This window comes from Lytechinus pictus, chromosome 1 (assembly GCF_037042905.1).
Source record: "Lytechinus pictus isolate F3 Inbred chromosome 1, Lp3.0, whole genome shotgun sequence".
In the NCBI taxonomy this organism is placed as follows: Eukaryota; Metazoa; Echinodermata; class Echinoidea; order Temnopleuroida; family Toxopneustidae; genus Lytechinus; species Lytechinus pictus.
The window spans coordinates 38,235,642-38,257,133 of NC_087245.1; the positions used below are offsets into that span (position 1 = coordinate 38,235,642).

At 36.1% G+C, this 21,492-nt stretch overlaps 1 protein-coding gene across 9 annotated transcripts; it reads right to left on the minus strand.

Moving 5' to 3' along the window:
* Window positions 1-514: 514 nt before the first annotated feature.
* On the minus strand, window positions 515-20,183 carry LOC129262327 (epidermal retinol dehydrogenase 2-like). Of its 9 annotated transcripts, none has more exons than XR_010294127.1 (7): window positions 19,849-20,035; window positions 12,459-12,737; window positions 11,510-11,717; window positions 9,397-9,641; window positions 7,365-7,490; window positions 1,496-1,752; window positions 515-1,431 (listed from the first exon to the last, which is right to left on the minus strand). XR_010294127.1 is itself a non-coding variant. In XM_064102276.1 (7 exons), exons 2-6 carry the CDS (start codon window positions 12,719-12,721, stop codon window positions 1,659-1,661), a joined length of 936 nt encoding a protein of 311 aa, XP_063958346.1. In that variant the 5' UTR covers window positions 12,722-12,737; window positions 19,849-20,183; the 3' UTR covers window positions 515-1,431; window positions 1,615-1,658. The 9 variants fall into 9 exon arrangements, 7 of the variants coding, with proteins under 7 accessions (XP_063958346.1, XP_063958354.1, XP_063958357.1 ...); XR_010294128.1 differs by having other exon boundaries at window positions 19,780-20,003; XM_064102276.1 differs by having other exon boundaries at window positions 1,615-1,752; window positions 19,849-20,183.
* Between the last annotated feature and the right edge of the window lie 1,309 nt (window positions 20,184-21,492).

A 21,492-nucleotide genomic window follows, 5' to 3' on the forward strand; every position in this document is an offset into this window, starting at 1 on the left:
CACATGATGAAGCATTACATGAAGGTTATCACTTCCTTTTAAACAAAATCACAACTTGAAATTGAGAAGTTTTAACTTTCATGACAAACTTACACATGTAAATATGCAGCACTATTAAAATATATATATATAATTATTGTAAATATAGCTATAGTACTTTTTGTAGCAAGTTCAAAGAAATCATGACATCATTAATTAGGCCACTAAATGGCAGTCATAATGTACTGTTCATTATGACACCTTTTCTTGGATGTAGATGAAAGAACACATGGAATAGGGATTAAAATCATTGTATTATTACATTTCATATGTGACCATTGTGAATGACACAAACACACAAATAATCATTTCTCAGAGATCCATGTGTATTAGTCTTACTCACCAATACAACATCTTTTGACAGGTGCAAATCTAAAAACTAATATAGCATCTATCTTGGCTAAACCATTCATAATCTGCATTTGGAGCACATGAAATCAATGTTTCTCCTGACGTTTCATATCGATACTCATAAGGGGGGGGGGGGTGATTATTAATGGTTTTTATTTTTCAGGCTTGACAAATATTCCCATTGTGTCGTTATGTAACATGAGGTTGTAATACCAACTTATAAATCAAACCACCTATGTAAGTGGCTTGAAAAAAAAAAATTCCAAACTTTGTTTGTTTCTAGTACTGTATCGTTTATGGGTGAGCTGTGCCTCTATAAAAAAAAAATCATTTGATACTGAGAGAGTCTTCCTGTACAAATGAAAATAACTAATTAAAACTACAAATGATGCTCTATGAAATGCAGATTTAAAAATACCCTAGAATAAATGACATTATTTTCCCCTGTGAAATAGTTTAAAACACACTTTAATCAATTCAGATTCACAATAAGTGAAAACCATAATTATGTAGATCTACATATACATAATAAAAATATATTCCATGGATTTATCAAACTTATTTCTATATTTAAAGTCATTATTATATATTTACAATCTACATTTCGATTATATCCTCATTCCTGAGCTATTTCAAATTACATCTGATATGGAATGATACAGTAAAAAATAAAATCACTGTTGATAAAAGCAATTGTCAAACTATCACTTTCGATGCAAGATGGAAGCCAAAGACAGAGAGCATGTACATCTAGCTCGCAGAGGATGTGAGAGTGTCTCGCCAACGGAAATCAAGATGTAATTAACTGCTTTATATTCCAAAAGTGAAAACATTTTAATATACTTTTGTTTGGTCACATGATTTCTCTACAAGAAAAACTTTAGGAGTTAAATCAATCATGGTTTCCTTTTTAAAAGTTTTCTAGAAGTTGTTTTTAACACCTCAATGTTAAAGGACAAGTTCACCCCAACAAAAAATTGATTTGAATAAAAAGAGAAAAATCCAACAAGCATAACACTGAAAATTTTATAAAAATCGGATGTAAAATAAGAAAATAAAAAACTCTAAAATGCCATAACTTTCTTATTTTACATCCGATTTTGATGAATTTTTCAGTGTTTAATACTAGTTTCATTTTTCTCTATTTATTCAAATCAACATTTGCAGGGGTGGACTTGACCTTTAACATTACAATCAATTTCATTCTAGTGATTTGGATCGGATAGTTATGATTCATACAGAAGGTGAAAAAATAAGAGGAATTGGAATCAATCTGTCTTGATACGTCCAGTAAATGTGTTCATCATGTCTTGGATGCCGTTGAAATCATAGGCAGTTTGAACTGCTAAGGGATGCCACAGGCTAGAAAATAAAAAGAAAAAAAGAAAGAAAACATATACGTGGTATTACTGAACAATTTGGTCTGTATTCTGAAGTCAGGTTTAATTTAATATCTTGTCTGAAATTGTGGTTTAACTATGGATAGCCAATTGTGACATGAATCTGTAGAAGTCATCAGCTCATTTTTTACTCTAAAATCATTATCAGCTTTTTGGGAATGATAAATAAGATAGTTAACTTCATCATTAAAGAATATGGAAAGATCACAGTAAACATAATTTTAGCACAGTTAGACCATGGTCTATTAGTTAAACCCAACTTCAGAATATGGGCCTTTGTCTAAAGTTGTACAAGCCCCATCACCAGGCAGGGTGGGGGTATTTATGATGGGGTGGGGGAAGGGGGGGGGGTGCAAGGAGACCTCGGGGTGACATAAATTTTTTTTCTCAATTAAATAATAGGGGTATCACAGAGATACGAGACTCCCTCAGTCTCAGAGATTTTACTTCAATAAAACTACATGTATTTCAAAAAAATCTGAGTTTGGCTTATAATACACAAAGAGCATTTGAAAAAAAAATGATAGGAGAAAAATGAAATAGAGCATAAAAACAAATTTTACTATGGATTAAATGTATTTTTCCAATTCTGTATCTACATGTAGTGCTTACTCAATGAGTTGTATTGAGGTGCATATCTGGGCCCCTTCTTACAAAGAGTTACGATTGATCCGATCAAATATGGAAATCCATCCTTACCATAATTTTTTCGACAGAAAATTTGCACAATCTGCTTAGTAAACAAAGAGAATCACACTGAATCTTCAAGACAACGATGAATGTATGAATATACATCATATCTAGAAAATATTTTTGACAAATTTGCATTTTAGATGTTGACGTTGCTGGCCGTCCATAGTTGTGATTGATCGGATCAATCGCAACTCTTTTTAAGATGGGCCCCTGATGTGATGCAAAGAGTACACACAAGTAAAATATTTAATTTCAAATGATAAAATACTGCAACCACTGAGATGAGGTTGTGACAAGACTTTGGGTGAAGCAAAGAAATTTACGAAAAGAGTTTGGACAATAGCAAGATCGGAATTCATTTTACATATTTTGACGGTTTATTTGGAGCTGCAAGAATACAATTTACGACCAAAAAATTATGCAGAATTCAAACCAAGTATGATACATATCAATTCATTCTATTGTGTTGAATGAAAAAAAAAGAGTCAATCAGTCGCATTTATTGATGATAAACATCTATATGTGGATGTCAGTCATTTTCACAACATTTTTCAACCGGTTGTTCACACAAATGAGGAACTTCACTTTGTTTTGTGGTAATAATACAGTACTACTGAGCAGTCATGTGAAAAAATGACAACCAACAAAAATATGTTGTCCATGGGTGAATTAGAGGTGAAAATGTTGCATGTCGTACGGGAAGCGGAGACGTCGTCCAATACGACACACTACATTTTCATCCGTAATCAGTTTTTTTTTCTTCACGACTACCCACTGGAACTTCATCATTGACAGAAAAGAGAATTTTATTGCCCAAGCATTCAGCTATGAGACTAGAAATTGTCAAAATGTCCCGAACGACACGTATGGAATCGCCCAATGGGGGTCTTGGGATCAGACGCATGAAATGACGGGCTTAGGAACGGGAGAGAACAGGTTAATCAATGACAATAGGGTGAAAATTATGTGCTTGGGATTGGCTGGGAAGACGTAAAAAAAGGGGTCTTAAGGGCCGAACATACATATACCCATACTGAGACCCCAAAAGATATCCAAGGCTCAAACATCATTACCCGATAAAAATGATCAGAAGAAAAATTCTGAGAATGAGAAATGACTGCCTGAGAAAATGTATGTGGAACCAAATTATAGAGCAAAATCTGGCAACCAAAATTTCATAGAACAAGGTTAAACAAAGCTATGGCAATTTTAAACAAGTGGAGCGCCTCTGGCAGTCTCACCTGCATCACGCGATTCAATATAGCAGCAGTGCTGACTTTGAAAACTACTTTAAAATAATTATTCACAAAAAACACAAATCATATGATATAATGATACAATACGATGTTCATTGACAATAAACGACATTTGACCTTGATCATGCGACCTAAGACTTGCCAGTGATACTTCATTACCCCTTTATCCACATTTTATAAACTATATCTTAGTTTCATGAATCAGATCCATAAAATTTCAAAGTTATGATGGTAATTCAACAGATACCCCCAACTTGGCCAAAGTTCATTGACCCTAAATGACCTTTGACCTTGGTCATGTGACTTGAAACTCGCACAGGATGTTCAGTGATACTTGATTAACCTTATGGCCAAGTTTCATGAACTAGGTCCATATACTTTCTAAGTTATCTTGTCATTCTAAAAACTTAACTTCGGTTAAGATTTGGTGGTGTTGACGCCGCCGCCGTCGGAAAAGCCACGCCTACATGTATAGTCTCACTCTGCTTTGCAGGTGAGACAAAAATGGATCTAACCCCTTTTGCAAATGAGCTCTTCAAATAGTGTGAGGTTAATAATGACAGTCTGAAATGAAAACAGGGGTTTTAGAACAGTCCTGGTTTAAGAAACTAAGTTTGCAGAAGTTAAAAAGTGGACCATTTTTATTCTACTAAATAGGTTCATTATTGCGGACTGAAATAATCGCTAGAGGGTATTCATTTGTCTCGCAATCTACTATGGTCAACAAGGAAATCCGTGATCACTCTCACAAAAAGTGTTCACTAGCTTTCTAGGAAATTCGTGATCACTCTCGCAAAAAGTGTTCACTAGCTTACAAGTACACGAGCTTTCGAGTGCAGCTGCAACTCTTTATCAAGTGACGAAAATTATCTGATAACGTTGTCTATTTATACCAATCCCCAGGACCGTACGCACAAACACGGGAACAATAGGTGGGCACTGGTCCGTTGTGTGATTGGTCGGTGATCCGTATATGCAAATAAGCCTGAGGTATATGCAAATATGCTGTGAGTCGGCAATATGCAAATTTTGCATTTTTATTTTGCTCACAATGAAATGATTTGTATGAAATTATTTGAAACTCTCTTGATATATAACCGATAGAGATACTGGAATAGCACTTTGAAATATTGATTTAATTTGCAGGCATTTTTGTGCAATTTCCATCATTGTGATTAAAAAAAATTTACGATGGTAATTCAACAAATACTCCCAACATGGCCAAAGTACATTGACCCTAAATGACCTTTGACCATGTTCATGTGATCTGAAACTCGGACAGTGTGTTCAGTAATACCTGATTACCTGTATGTCCAAGATTTCTAAACTAGGTCCCTATACCGGTACTTTCAAAGTTATTATGTAAATCAAAAACTTAACCATTATTTAAGATTACAATTTTGACGCCGCCACCATCGGAAAAGCGAGACAAAAATGACCTCTGTGCCCTTTGACCTTGCATATTCAAATGACTCCAAATCAGATAACCCTCTGGCAACCATTATGATTTTTTCAATAGATTTCTTTCCATGACGAAATGAATGACATTTTAATGGAATAGTACTTTGAACTAGACCTCTAATTTCATTTTCGTGCAATTTTCATGAAAGCAAAAAAAAATGAATTCAGGGTGCAATGATCATGACTTTTTCATAAAATTAGAAATGGCACCTGTGACAAAAGTTTAATCTTGCTTTTGTCTTCCTGTATAAGTTTCCATCATCTGCTGGCTTCCATTAAGATCACAAAAAGCCATCACTGCTTTAGGATGCCACAAACTGTATCAAGAATAGGATGTGTAAAAGCTGAAGATCATGTTTTCTCTATCATCTATTACAGGTACTATCTGTGAGCAACGCTTTTTTTGACAAACTGATTGCAAAAAAAAAGGGTAGAGAAAAGGGGTGGTATTCCGAGACCCTCATTATCTCAGAGAAAATTAAAAAAAATCATCTCCTGTAAAATTGGTGAGATGAATTATGCTAAACGTACCCTTAAAATTGGTATTCTGAGAACCTACAAACATCCCTTATCCAGAATAAAGAATTTCTCATCTCATTTAAAAAAAATTTAATAAAGTAAACTCATGATTGGTAAAAAGTTTCTCTTTGGCCAAATTCAAGTTGTGTGTGAAAGGGCATGGGAGGTGTCCCTGGGAGGTGAACTGAGATCACTTGTGTCCGAAAATGAGCCTTGGTTAATAGTGGATCAAACTTGGGCAGTATAAGTGCATCCCCTGATTGTCAAATACAAATAATAATAATAATATATGATTTGTATAGCACACGTATCCACCTTGCTAGGTACTCAAGGCGATTCTACAAGACTACATGTTAGTGAGTGTGCTACTTTGTTTTATAATGTATATTTGTAGGGTCCCGATTATCAAAGTTTTGCTTCTCAGGGGTCCAGACCATTATGTGGCCTGTAATTTGTATATGCACGTATTTGAATTAAGACCTTTAAATTTTTTTTTTTTTTAATGTTGTTCTGTTAACATCTTGCTGTTTTCAATGGTCACCTTGATGGATTCTTGACTACACAGTCAAAATGTATGCCTCATCTATTGCCAGATCTGAACTCTATATGGTACCTATATACCTGCGAACATTCATGCAAAATCTGGACAACCAATGGCCGGGGGTCTAGGGGGCCGATTAGGCCCCAAGCGCGATCCAGGGCATGGCCTCATGCGAGGGGTCAAAAAGGCAGTTCCCCCTAAAAATTCCTTATTTTAGCAACTTTAACCCTAAAAGGACCGGTGGGTGTTTCATAAAGCTGTTCGTAAGTTAAGAGCGACTTTAAGAACGACTGGTGAACCTTTCTTGTGGTAAATGGTATATTCATTGGCGACGGTTTAGCGCGTAATATACCATTTAAGGATCACCAGTCGTTCTTTAAGTCACTCTTAACTTACGAACAGCTTTATGAAACACCCCCCTGGAGGCATGAATGGGTCTAGGGTGATTTTTCCCACAATTTTTTCCTGAAATTTCAGAAATCAGGATGTCTTGATTCTTGGCCATTTTGAAAGTTGAACATCAGTTGGAAGATCTGATTACCCTCATTTCAGAGTTTCAAAAACTAGATCCATAAACTTTCAAATTTATGACCTTTCACAAAATATCCCCAACATGGTCAATGTTCATAGACTCTAAATAACCTTTGACCTTAATCATGTGGCCTAAAACTCATGCAAGACAATCAACAATCATTTGATTACATGTCCAAGTTTTATGACCGAGGTCCAGATACTTTCTAGGTTAAAATGACATTTCAAAACTTGACCTTGGTTAAGAATTCAATGTTGATGCCATTGCCGTCACTGCCGTAGTCAGAAAAGCAGCAACTATAGTCTTGCTCTGCTATGCAGGAGAGACAAAAATGCTTGATTCTTCATGTTTCAAATTCATTGAAATGATATTGCATGACATACGGGGAAATGCTAGCATACAACGTCACAAATCAATACCTTCGTACTTTCATAACACTTATTCTTAGATGGATTTTTATTCAACCTTTGCCAATATTTTTCTCTACCATTTTTCTGCACTATCAATAGAACAGACTTATTTTCAAGGTGAACTTTCACTTTAGTAGGAATGCTGAGGAAGGGTAAACTTACTTTTTGAGACCGGGAAAGAAGTAAAGACTCCTCGGCAAGATCAGAACACGTTGGTTTGTTCTGATCGCAAGCATAATCCTCTCCACAGCGTAGTCAGGTTCCAGTAGGTCTACCATGACGGCTCGTCTGAAAGGACCAACATAAATATATAAATCATCATTCAGTTCAGTTCAGTTTGGTTTATTTTCATTTCAACTCAAGTCAATTCAATAGTAAAAGAAATCATTACAAAGATATAAATGTAGTACAGTGTGACAATATGACATGGATAACTAAATATTTACAATAGACACTAAACAAAACGATAATCATATTAATAATGATATTTACAATGAACTACATAATCATGATAATAACTGTAGAATATTCATGATAAAGCATTTTGAATATAACCCCTTTTATTCATCTTTACTATTTAAATAAATGTTGAGGAAATGGAGGGATCCACTAAAAAGTAGGGCTTGTTGAGTGTGGATTCCTCAAAGAATAAGTTAGCAGACAGATTTGTAGGTATAAGTATAAATGCAAGAAAAAGAAAAAAAATTCTAAAAAAGAAAACGTCTAATGCTATTGTGATGAATGGAGTAAGGAAATCTTTATTTCATAATCGAATAGAGATACAATTTACCCAGGGCTTTGCCAGTGATAATGGGGCAAAATTCCCTTCTCTAGCAATAGGCAGGGTTAATTAGTGCATGGTAGTAACTCATTTTCAAAAAGAGCCTTTTTCTTATATTTATTCGTATTTCAGGAGCATTTTTTTGTCATTATGCCTCCCTAACTAGGCATATACAACTAAATCAATATCATTTTAAATAGAAATACATCAGTGGCACCAGGGAGCTTTGAGCACACATACATGTAAGAATGCATGGCCAACACTTACAGACATTACATGTAGTAAATTTTCCAGGATTCAAAATCAGTGATTCAGCTACTAATTAAATCATAATTACAATCCCCAGGTATTCTTTTACCATTTTCACACAAACTACAACCACTCTCCCCTCCTCCACCTCACATCTGCCCTCCCACCCCCATTCATATATAACGGCCTGTATTCTGAATTAAGGTTTAATTCAAACTATTGTCTAAAGTTGTGTTTTAACTATGGATAGCCAATTGTGAAACAAATTTCCAACTGTACAAGTTCAAATTTTCAACTCATTTCACACTAATATCATTCATAAATGTCAGGAAATAAAATCTAAAATTGTTTTCTTCACCATTAAGCATGATGAAAGCGAAGTAAAACAAAAGAAACAAACAATGTTAACACATTTTTTTTTTCAGCTTTCCATAATTTTAACAGAATTAGACCACTGTCTAAGTTAAACCAGACTTCAAAATAAGGGGAATAAAAACTAATATTGTTTACTTCACAATTAAAGCATGAAGAAAGAGCAAAGTAAAACATAAGAAACTAAACAATGTAAACACACTTTTTTATATTTTCAGCTTCCCATAATTTTAACAGAATTAGACCATGGTCTAAGTTAACCAGACTTCAAAATGAGGGAGATAAAAACTAATATTGTTTTCTTCAGCATCAAAGCATGATGAAAGAGCAAAGTAAAACAGAAGAAACTAACAATGTAAACACAATTTTTCTGATATTTTTGGCTTCCCATAATTTTAACAGAATTAGACCATGGTCTAAGTTAAACCAGACTTCAAAATAAGGAAAATAAAACTAATATTGTTTTCTTCAGCATTAAAGCATGATGAAAGAGCAAAGTAAAACATAAGAAACTAACAATGTAAACACAAATTTTCTGATATTTTCAGCTTCCCATAATTTTTTAACAGAATTAGACCATGGTCTAAGTTAAACCAGACTTGAAAATAAGGAAAATAAAACTAATATTGTTTTCTTCAGCATTAAAGCATGATGAAAGAGCGAAGTAAAACATAAGAAACAAACAATGTAAACACATTTTTTCTGATATTTTTGGCTTCCCATAATTTTAGCACAGAGTTAGACCATGGTTAAACCAGAAAAAGTGGCCTATGTATTTTGCTCGATACTCACTTTGCTTTGACACCATCAAACATGCCTGTCTTGATGTAGAAGGGGCACACCACTGTACACTTTACACCCGACTTCCCGGTGTACTGTAGCTCGTGATAGAGGGCGTCATCCAATCCGACAGCCGCAAACTTACTGGCGCAGTAATCCACAAGGCCACTCACTCCAAGATGGCCGGCAAGAGAAGCGATGGTTACTATGTGACCTTGGTTCTTCTCCAACATGTTAGGCAAGAAAGCTTTCAGTGTCTACAAATCAACAAAAGACATAGGGTCACAAGGAATACAAATTGGGAATTTTTCTTGAGGTGATTTAAGGCCACCGCACACCTTACGGTTGGTCTGCGACCCAATTTTGGAATAAAACGTCCAACATTTTAATGTGAACATTGAGACATGAAACATACTGTGCCAAGTTCAAAGTCATATAATGTGAATACTTAAATACACATTCATGTGACATAATGCAGAGCTGCCAACATTGGGATGATAGAATCCAGTAGATTTCGCGGAGGTATGATTTTGTGAGGGAGCGGCGGAACGTTGTCCGACGGATGGGAGTTTTGGGTAGCAAAATACATTAAGAAACAACATTTGATAGTAACCGACAGCTGTCTAAACCATAAAAAAAATTCTGATAGATTAAATGCACATTAGAGAGAATTCATGAATTGTCATTGACTAAATATACACTTCAGGCAATACAGTAGATTTTATAAATAATCCATAAAAGAATGCATTCAACATGAAAATACCTTTGATTGGCCAGAGGGGGAAGGGGCTGCAGTAGTGGTAAACATGGTAAATGAGCTTTATATGTCACTTATGTGGACTGTTTAAAGTCTCTGAGGGATTCCTGTGAAAATTGTCACACAGTCCCATTCTGCTTGAAAATTATCTTTATACTTCGACAAGTATTTTGTCGTCTTGGTCTTGGATGACTCCATCTCCATGATCTCCATGGTCACTGGCGATGCGATTGTAGTGTGGATGAATCGGGACGGGGCGTGCTTCGCACAGCTCAGCCAGCCAGCGCCAGGCTAGCTCACTCACGAAAGAGAAAATGTTCGAATCCGATCAACCCAAGTGAAAATAGGCGAAAAAATCTCCACTTTGCTTCTAATTCTTCAGGATTGTCAATAAAATTATTCCTGAAATTGAAAGTCGAGGTGTAAAAGTAATCCACTTGTTAATCCCATCGTTGATCCACAGTTTCAGCTCGAATAAGGCGCACGCAAGCTTACAAAAAATGCCTCGCAGTGCTCGTGAACTTTAATTCTCGGAGCTTCCTGGCGCAGCGCGGCCGGCTGGAGCCGCGCCGGGGCGCATCGGGGGCCATGTGCACGGAGTACCGCTGAAGAGTTTTCATCACACACATGCAGAACCCGGAAATAAAATGGAATGTTAGACTTCTTCACCAGTCGTTCAGTAAAATTATCTTCATTTACATGGGAAATCAATGTACGATTATACAAAAACTGGTAAAAGTTACTGGGTAAAATGAAAATGTGATAAGGAGGTTCCACGTGGGTGTTAGGAAGTTGAACATGCTAGACTCGTTAAACAGTCGTTTGTATGAATTTTACAATTTAACAGCTAAAAATCCTGATTATCCGGGAGATTTTGGCATGGGGTCGGGAGAACGGGAGATTGGATCGCAATCCAGTATTCTCCCGCAGGATCCGGGAGACTTGGAAGCTCTGCATAATGACATGTCATAGAAGTTGTACGATCGGCTACGATTTAAAACTGAAGTTCATATTCATGGCGACTGCTATTCTTTAATAATAAGAATGAGTTTAATATCTAATTGTAATGATGTCATTGCAACGCACAATGGGCTACGATTTGAAACAAATTTGGACTTAGCACCTAATTAAAAGGCTTGAAATTAACCAGAAATTCCACATTAGTATTCTCAAAGTTATTTTGTACCACAAATAAGATTTTATTTGTTCGTATATTTTATTGAATTTCAACAAAATGGAGAAAGAAAAAGAAATAATAATGAACTCTTTCAGATAACCTAACTTTCAGAATTTTGATTTCTGAAGACCAAACCTTGCCTGGCCTAGCAACTTGTTTTGGAGGTGGAGAGGGAGAGTGTTTATACCTACCCAGAAATGAGCATTGATGTTGACATCCATGGTCTTCTTGATGAGACGATCCGGACACTGCAAAAGCTTCTTCCCGGAAACTATGCCTGCGTTGTTGATTAGGATAGTCACATGACCAATATCTTCCCTCACTTTATCAGCGGTCTTGTAGACAGCCTCGTTGTCACAACAATCCACTACATAGCTGTATGCCTTACCTCCTGCCCCTCTGAAATGTAATAAGCAAAACAACCACTAAGACTAAACTCACTAAAGGGCAATTCCATAAAATGATCAACCTTTCTGTAGGTCCGACCCCCATTTTTCTCAAGTCTTACCTCACCTCATAAACAGACAAAGTCATGGTCCTTTGAGAACATTACAGACTGTCAAAAGAACAAGAAATCAGAGACAGGAAATTTCATAAAGGTCCCACATAGAGGGGGCCGGACGTACATATTTTATGGAATTGCCCATTTGCATTTTTTTGTAATAATGAGTTTAACTTGAATAATATTCACTTCAAACTGCATATCCACATAAACAACCATTGCCATCATCACGATCATCATCAATATTATCATTATCATAAGCATTATCATCATCAACAATATCATCATAGTTTGGTAAATAAACTTGTAAGATAACTTACATGAAATGTAATAACTTTACAACTTATAAGGAATGAAGGTAACATATAGGCTTGCCCCTTGAATCTCAAAATGCTACTGCACTACCCGAGACCCTGCCCCTTCACAACTACGGTACTTTTCTTCAATGCATGCCTCCCTCCCTTCCACATTGCGCTGCACTCAACCCAGGTGAGGTAAATGGGTACCGGCAGGAAGCAAATCCTCAAAAAGCTGTGCGCACCGGAATCGGTAGACTAGCTTAGCCGCAGTAATACAGGAGCACCTAGCTATGTCATTATTATTCCTTCCTATATATTTTTTTCAAAGCAGACTCTAACCTAATCTCTTTGACCACTCCTTGTGCAGTTTCATTGTTGATGTCCCATATAATGACCGTTGCACCAAGCTCAGCGAAGGACAGGCTCATCAATCGCCCGATGCCGGATCCTCCACCGGTTATCAGCACGATGTCCTTGCTGACATCCTTCTTCGGCTTCCACTCACCCGGGATGATGTTGTCGATAAAACCAAGGAAGTTGTAGAAGCAAATCTTTGCAAGAGTCCACAGGAGGATGATAAAAGTAATAGCTGGGTTCTCCATTTTGCCTGGTTGTACTCTGTAAGTTGACAAATAAAAGTGTTATGAATGACAATGATATTCAAAGATTCATTTCCGGTTCAGTAATGGTTTACAATCCAAGAAAGCTCAAGCTTTCTCTAACAAGCTCCAAGCAAAGGTCAATGTAGAAAGTTCACTTCTGTACACTGAAGCGTAATGCGATTTTCAATGTAGTAGTGACACCTACTATAATATGAAAATAATCCTCAATCAAAACTGACTTGAATAATAAAAGCAGGTTATATTTTCTCCTAACTCATAACCTCTATATCAAAATCAACACTTTCCAATTATGCAATCAACAAAACATAATTACCCTGGATTATAATATAAACATAGGTCCACTAATGAAATCACAAAAGACTTCCCTTTTTTCCAATATAATTTCAACGTTTCACATATGTGTGCATAGTCCTATTGGGATACTACATGTATGCAGCACAGAATGAATCGTTTGTGTAGGCTTATCATTACAAACGTACAAGTATCAGAACAGACAAACTACCAAGATAAAAAGTAAGAACAAAGTTCTCTTTCCAGTACAACTTGCAGTTGTACACAGCCTTTGCTTTTATCAATGATTATTTTTTTAAGTCATAAGAGGTGATCTTTGAGAACAAAATTTTATCAGGGTCCTTGAGAAAATTTGAGTTTTTATCTACAGGAGTCTAGGTAAAAGGTTGATGTCTTTCACTGCCAATCGTAGAAAACCCTTGATTTTGAGTGCTTGAACATGTGAAGTACTGATTTCAACTACAAGTAAATTAGGCCTGGGTTGGCAGTCGATTGTTTGCCAGATTAAACAATCACACAGTTTGAATAATCAAGATTCTTGGATAATCAAGAGTAAAAAAAATTGGACCTACATGTATATACCTGACCTACAGATAGTCAGACACAACAAGCAAGCTGACCCAGTCGAGAGTCCCAGCCACTATTGTTGCGTCTTGAAAGAATGTTTTTTATGTTTTTGAATTCTGTTTAATTACTAAGAAGATTAATATATTAATTTTTAAAAAATGCCTACATAAGAGAGACAAACAAAAGAGAGTAATCGAGGAATGAGATGGGCTGATAATTCATTGATCACAGCAAATGCATGGTTTGGTTGATCCCCACCTCCCCTGCCCTGGATAAACAGCCTCTTTTGAATTGCCAATAGAAGCTTGCACGTTTTACGTTACAGTGTGTCATAGTATGATCATCCGATTTACAAAAATTCCCAATAAGTACACAGGTCTTGTTTGCATAGTACTACTAGAGACCAAAGAGTACATGTAGGTAGTGTAAATAGAGATCCTAGTCTGTAGGGTCTTGTGGTTATCAGAAACGCAACAATTATTGATGTGCATGACTACTAGTTTTGAAAAATTTACCTAAAGCCAACATACTACTCATCAAAAGACTGGTCACCTGCCATTCTTGACAAATACCCACTCATTCAATGAACAAGGTTAAATATAATATAACCTTGTTCTCAGTTATATCTCCATGTGTGGCAAAATAAGGGTGCAATTTTGGCTTATTTTCTCTTTTTCTATGGGACAAATGCTTGATTTTCTTACACGTCAGTTTCCAATACAGCTATTCATCATATAACTTGGCTCTTTATATGTAAATTTGATTCTTTAAATTATTTTTTCTTAATAAAAAATAGAGAATGAAAAATGAAAATTTTCTTCCATATTTCTTCCCACCAATAGAGGGGCGTACACAAAAATATGCCCAAAATTCAAGTTTTTGAGCGCTCTGGTGAATACAAAAAGTATTCCCAAGTTACTAATGAAAAATAAATTGCAACTGTATGGAAATTAGTAATTTGGTCACAAAAGTGATATTTTAATTTTTTCTAAGTGTGTGCTGTGTACAGCATTGGCATACCATAGTCCTACCTGTAGATTCCCCACAGGCAGAATGGTTGCAGTGAACAAGTGCAAATAGCCAGGAATGGTTTGTTGTCAAGGTCTCATTAGGAATGAAGAGATTATGATTCACCGGTTAAGACTTGAAAAACGTAAATTAAATTATTATCTGTATGAATATAATCAACATGAAAATGGTCTATGTTCACATTGTCAGGTCCCTGAGACAATATAACATTTTTTTTACTACAATGTAAGAAAATGAATAGAAAGAAGAACTATGCAAAGAAGCCTGGAATAAAAAAGCCAACATCAGATCTAGCAACATTATTGGGAAGAAATACAGATTATAAAGTCATCCTGAATTATGTGAAAAAACAAAGAGATTTGAATAAGAATATTTATAAATGATCTCTCTCTCTCTTTCTTCTGTTATTCTGATGATTATTATTAATATTATTTGTCGTGATTTAATTCCTTGACCAGGGTGCGACATAAGCGCTTGCCCGATTGCCCGGGGCAAGTAAAAGTTAGAGTCGGGCAAGTGTTTTGAAGCAAAGACAAAAACTGCTTGCCCGAATTGGGCAAGCAAAATTCTCCTATGGAAATTATATTTTAGGAAGATTCCCCATATTTCACCATCAAAATATAGAAAAGAAAAAGAGACAAAAAAAAGCAATATCATTAATTTCTTCTTTCGAATTGCAAAATTTGCGCCATATTCTGCAATAAACACACAGCTCAGAGACGTACACACACACACAGAATCAATGGCAGTCTAGCATACCTAGCTAGCTAGCTCCTATAGTCCACGCAGCCGATGCATGTAGTAAAGTTATATACGGAGTACGGTGCTGCACGAACGTAGTTTGCTCTGGAAGAAATCTCCCACAGAACTGTCAAAATTCACATTTCTTACCAATGAAAATTCTTGTAGTGTCCATATTTCCTAGAAATTGGTGGTGGCTCTGTCATTTGTAAGCGGTAAAAGGAGAAATTTTCACTTCTGTTATGCTTTAAAAAGATCGGGTTTCGAATGATCGTCCGTATCGCACACACTGAAATACATTGTTTGACAGTCCCGCATATGCATTTGTGTGTATGTTGATAAACGTGGTTTCTTTCGTAACTATTTTTTCAGCCAAGGAAATTGATAAAAGTTTCTTCTTTATTTATGACTGGATAGTTTGAGCTTTCTTCCTCTCTATTTTCTTTCTTTCTGCCTATCTTTCCTTCTTTTGAATCTCTCTTTATTTCTTTAAATTTCCTTCTTTTGTTCATTTTTCCTGTTACTATACTATAGCTGTCATTCTTTTCTTTCTATCTTTTTTTCTTTCTTCCTTCCATCCAACCTTTGTTTACCTATTTCTTTAATCCTTCCTTCACTTTCCCCTTCCTTTCATTCTTTCTTACTGTCTTCCTTCCTTCCACCCATTCTTTAACTTTTCTTCCTGTCTTTTTTTCTTCCTTACTTTCTTCATCCCCGTTCATTCTTTCTTTTCTTTCCTTCATTCCTTCCTTTCTTTTTGTCTTTCATTCTTTCTTTCTCCTTCCTTCCTTTATTTCTGTCTTTCATTCTTTTGATCTTTCTTTTTCCATCCATCCTTTCTTTTCTTCCTTATTTTTTCTTTCTGCCTTCCTTAATTCATCTCTTTCCTTCATTCCTTCCTTCATTTCTTTCTGTCTTTCGTTCTATCTTTTTTTCCTTCCTTCCATCTATCCTTATACCTTTTCTTTCTTCCTATCTTCCTTCTTTCCTTTCTCTTGTTTTCTTTCTCTTTTTCTTCCTTCCATCAATCCTTTACCTTTTCTTTCTTTCTTTTTACCTTTTTTCTTTCTTTTTCTTTATTTATTCGTTCCTTTCTTTCCTTCCTTTCTCTTTCCCTCAGTTTTGTTTTCTATTTTTTTTCTTTCCTTCCTTCCTCCTTTCTATCTTTCTTTCCTTCTTTCTTTCTGATTTTTTTTTTTTTTTTGTCTTTGGTTCTTTTGATCTTTCTTTTTTTCCCATCCATCCTTTCTTTTCTCCCTTATTTTTTCTTTCTGCCTTCCTTCACCTCTTTCCTTCATTCCTTCCTTCATTTCTTTCTGTCTTTCGTTGTATCTATCTTTTCTTTTTTTCCCTTCCTTCCATCTATCCTTATACCTTTTCTTTCTTCCTTCTTTCCTTTCTCTCGTTTTCTTTCTTTCTCTTTTCCTTCTTTCCATCAATCCTTTACCTTTTCTTTTTCTCTTTTCTTTCTTCCTTTCTTTCTTTTTACCTTTTTTCTTTCTTTTCTTTATTCATTCGTTCCTTTCTTTCCTTCCTTTCTCTTCCCCTCAGTTTTGTTTTCTATTTTTTTTCTTTCCTTCTTTCTTTCTTCCTTTCTTTCTTTCTGATTATCTTTTCTTCCTTATTTTTTCTTTCTGCCTTCCTTCATCTCTTTCCTTCATTTCTTTCTGTCTTTCGTTGTATCTATCTTTTCTTATTTTCTTTTTTTTCCTTCCTTCCATCTATCCTTATACCTTTTCTTTCTTCCTTCTTTCCTTTCTCTCGTTTCCTTCCTTTCTGTTTACCTTTTTTTCTTTCTTTTTTTCCTTTTATTCATTCCTTTCTTTCCTTCCTTTCTCTTCCTCTAATTTTTTTCCAATTTTTTTTTTCCATCCTCCTTTCCCTTCCTTCTTTCTTTCTTTCTTTCTTTCCATCTTTCTCTTCCCCGCAGCCATTCTCTCTCTTTCTTTCTTTCTTTTTTTTTTCTTTCTTCCTTTATTTCTTCGTCCTTTCTGTCTTCTTACTTTTTTTTCTTTCATTCTCTCCCCCTCTCTTATTTTTTTTCTGTGGTTATTTTCAGTGTTTTCCCCTTTTTTTATTGTGTGTCCTAGTCCCCTCCAAAATATATGGAAAATATATGAGATTAGGAAATTAATTAAAGAGCATATTTACCATATATTTTGTCATGATGTTCAAGATAAAAATCATTAAAAAAAAGAAATACAACTACAAGGTACATCAGTAGTCATGTTGAAAAATGTATTTTTAAAGCCGTCAATGGTATGGTATGTAAAACTATAAGGCTATAACTTGATTTGAAGCAACAAAACTTTGTTTTGAAGGATTTTTTCGGGCAAGTGAAATCTATATTCGGGCAAGTATTTTCCAACTATTTGAAAATTTACTTGCCCGACTGGGCAAGTGCTTCAAAAAAGTTATATAGCACCCTGCTTGACTGTTCCAAAATTGAGTTTCTGTCTACTTTATTCAACCATGTTCGCATACAATTAAGTACAAATCTATGCATAATAATGGTGAGCACTGAAGGAAACGCATAATTTCGCCATTTGACAGGCCAGTCTAATGCCGAGGACATTGAAACGGGTATAAGCAAATCCATCCACGTCTATAAATCGGGAAGTTGGAATCGACCTGGCGCATATAATCTACACAGCGCCAACAGCTCCCGGGGGCCAGTCAAATATATTGCTGTACACACGCGTGACCAAGGAATTTCCAAACACCCCCTAAACGAGTTTTTCTCTGTGTGCAAAATAACCCCTAAACAAGTTTTTCACGGGTTTTATTTACACATTTTGGCCCCTAAACAAGTTGTCGCCAAAATAAGACCTCGGGGAAAAAGCTTGGGAAAAAACATACCCTAAACACATTTGGCTAGTCTTAAAAAAAAAGCTTTTGGGGAAAAACATACCCTAAATACGTTTGACCCCGCGATTGACCTTTGACCAGTCTTTCAAAACCACCCTTTTTCTTGAAAATCTGTGTTTTTGATACCCTTAACGAGTCCATGCGCGGACCGCGTCCAAAACTGAAAAAACACCCCTCTTTAAACGTGTTTTTTTGGTCACGCGTGTGTACAGCAATATATTTGACTGGCCCCCCCGGGCAACAGCTCCATCACCAACCAACCTAGAAAGCTGGCTGCCATCTGTTTCGAGGAATTTTAAAACATTTTTTTATTCATGTTTTTTCCTCCTCTGTAATTGGTGAGTGGAGCCAACAGAGTTCAGCAGAACAACCAATGTAATAGAGACCGAAGGTTTTGGTCTACATGTAATTGAACACTTACCCTTGAATATATATATTTTAATTTATTATTTTTTATATATCCTATATTGACTGGTCGCCATTATACCTAGACAGGAATAACCATAGTTTCTGGGGATTTATTTAACAATTTTGGAGAGTGGAGCCAACGCAGTTCAGCGGAACAACCAAATACAGAGACTGAAGCTTTTGGTCTACATTATTTATACCCAACAAACAACATTGAAACACAAAACCTGTTTAGTTTAACATTAACAGCGAGTCAGTGCGCAGGAGTACTTAATTGGTAATTCATATTTTTTCGATGACATTGTATTTACTTTCAGATTATGTATCTGCTCGGCTGCAAACTTTCTGTAATGTTTTAGATAATGTACCGTACGACTTTGAAACCTAATCAATAAAAACTAAACAGACTTGGCTGAGAGTGAGAACCGAGGAGTGAATGCAACAACAGGTCTGCGATTCATTAGCCACGCCGAGGCTATGCCATGGCGGTGACAGTCCTCAGCTCAGCCTCAGGCAATTCAAGGATAGACCAAAAGCTTTGGTCTCTGTTATGTTGGTTGTTCAGCTGAACTCTGTTGGCTTCACTTACCAAATACAGAGACCGAAGTTCTAGCGCGATCTGTACAGGGGACTCAATGGCCATATGTTTATGTGTATTAAGTTCGGATAAAACGGGGCTGTGAAGTTGCGCAACAGCCGAGGTAAGTCACTGTTTTTGTTCCTTTTAACTTGATTTTCCCCGTTTTTTTGGCAATTAATGCCAAAAGGGAATATTAATTTGCATTTCGGTCGTGTTAATTTTCAAAAGTTTGATTCATTAAAGACAAAAATTGAAGAGCCCCGACGGGGGGATTTTGCATTGTAAGTCCCCTAATGGTGGCTGCACGATAGCGAGCCATCTGTGTACGAGGTGAAATTTAAAAAATTAGAAAATGTTAAAAAACTCCTCGAAACAGACGGCTGCCAGCTGTCTATTCAAGGAGAGCTCGACCTGTACCTGAGCAGTCTAACTTAGGCTAAGCAGCGGCTGAGCTGAGCAGATAGCAGCCGAGGACCTAACCCAGGGACCTCCCACCCGCTGCGCGGGCGGGAGGGAGCTCCCTGGGTTACCGAGGACCATACCAGTATATTACCAAGCAAATTATATGAAAATTTCCCTAGATTCTCATGATCAAATGTAACTGGTTATGAGATTAACTTACCTAGTCCCTATAACGATTTCAAGCAAGTTCGATGAGCGATCAAATGGTACCTGACACGAAACTTGAGTTAGACTGCGTCGAGTTAATCTAAAGACTAACTTGTTCGTTAGCAGGGGACACGCGGACAGCTACATAGAAGAGCGATCACGACAGTCACATCTCACCCAGCCCGCCCCCGGGACCCGTCCGCGCCCCGGCCTCTTTAGATTCCCGCACTCAAAACGCGAGCACTGGCGCAGCTCCGAGGCCACGCCCACGATAGAAGAGCTCACAGACGTAAAAAAAAAAGGGGTGTGGACGGGGGTGTGGATAGATCTACAGGTCATTTGGGAAGCGAGAAAACAGTGTCCGAATGCGGATTGTATTGCAAATATGTTCACAAACAAGGCAAAAAACGGCGGGGCAAAAAACGGCGGAGCAAAAGCAATCAGTACGCTCCAGTGTTCTAGGAGCCCCCCAACCACACAAACAGACTAGTGTTATTGTTTATACAGACTGTCAAAACCTTGCACCTAAGTGAGCTAAACTACAGTTTTATTCTGAGCAGCCCTAAAATATTTGAATTTGGGGATACAAGGTTTTTCACATCATCAACATTGTTCTAAAAATGAGGAAATATCACACCAACAAAAAGTTGATTTGAATTTATAAAAAGAGAAGAAATGAAACTAAGCATAACACTGCCAAATTTCATAAAAATTGGATTTAAGATAATTACAGTTATGACATTTATTAAGTTTCTGTGAGGTTTCACAAAGTATTTATATGCACATCCTGGTTGGTATGCAAATGAGGGGACTTATGACATAACCCAAAAACTATTTCTTTTGTATCTTATTATGAAATATTTTAATTTTCTCTTTATTGTCCCTTGAAAGTTTTATTCCTCCCTAAACATATGGTATTGCCTTATAGAAACATTTTTTGGTTCAGTAAAGTTAGTCCTATCGTAAAATCTGAAGAAAAAAACCGAAATAATTCAAACAATAAAACACAAAAAAAATAGTGAGGGACATCATCAACCCTCTCATTTACATGGCAATGTGTTTTGGATATATAACTATTTTGTGAAAAACTTTAAAATGTCATCAACTTTCGTATTTTATATCCTAGTTTATTAAAACTTTCAGCATTATGCTTGTTTGATTTTTCTGTACTGATTCAAACATCATTTTTCTAGAGGACTTGCATGACCTTTAGGGTTGGGGTGTTTTGGTAAAATGAAACATTCTTATATTCTTCTCTATTATTTCTTTTTCTTCTAAACTTGCTTTCATACCCTTCTTTCTCCCTCCCAGATTCTCAATTCCTTCCTTCATTCACTTAGTTAAGGTAAAAGAAAACATTTGTAGCAAACAATTATTTTAGAAAGTCTTTAAATGCTACCACAATTATCCTAGATCTAGTTCTGGTACATTGAAATAAACTAATCTTTGTAAAATCATGAATTCTTAGCTGAAAACTGATAATTCTGATGATCACTAACACAAAACGCATATGTGGGACAGCACATTAATATTGTTTGGAAAATTACCAGACATTTAATGGAATTCCGTGCTTATTTTCCTCATATCTCAGCAATTACACATTTTTTCCTGACCCATTTGCCACATATTTTTTTATTCATACATACAAACACTTGGG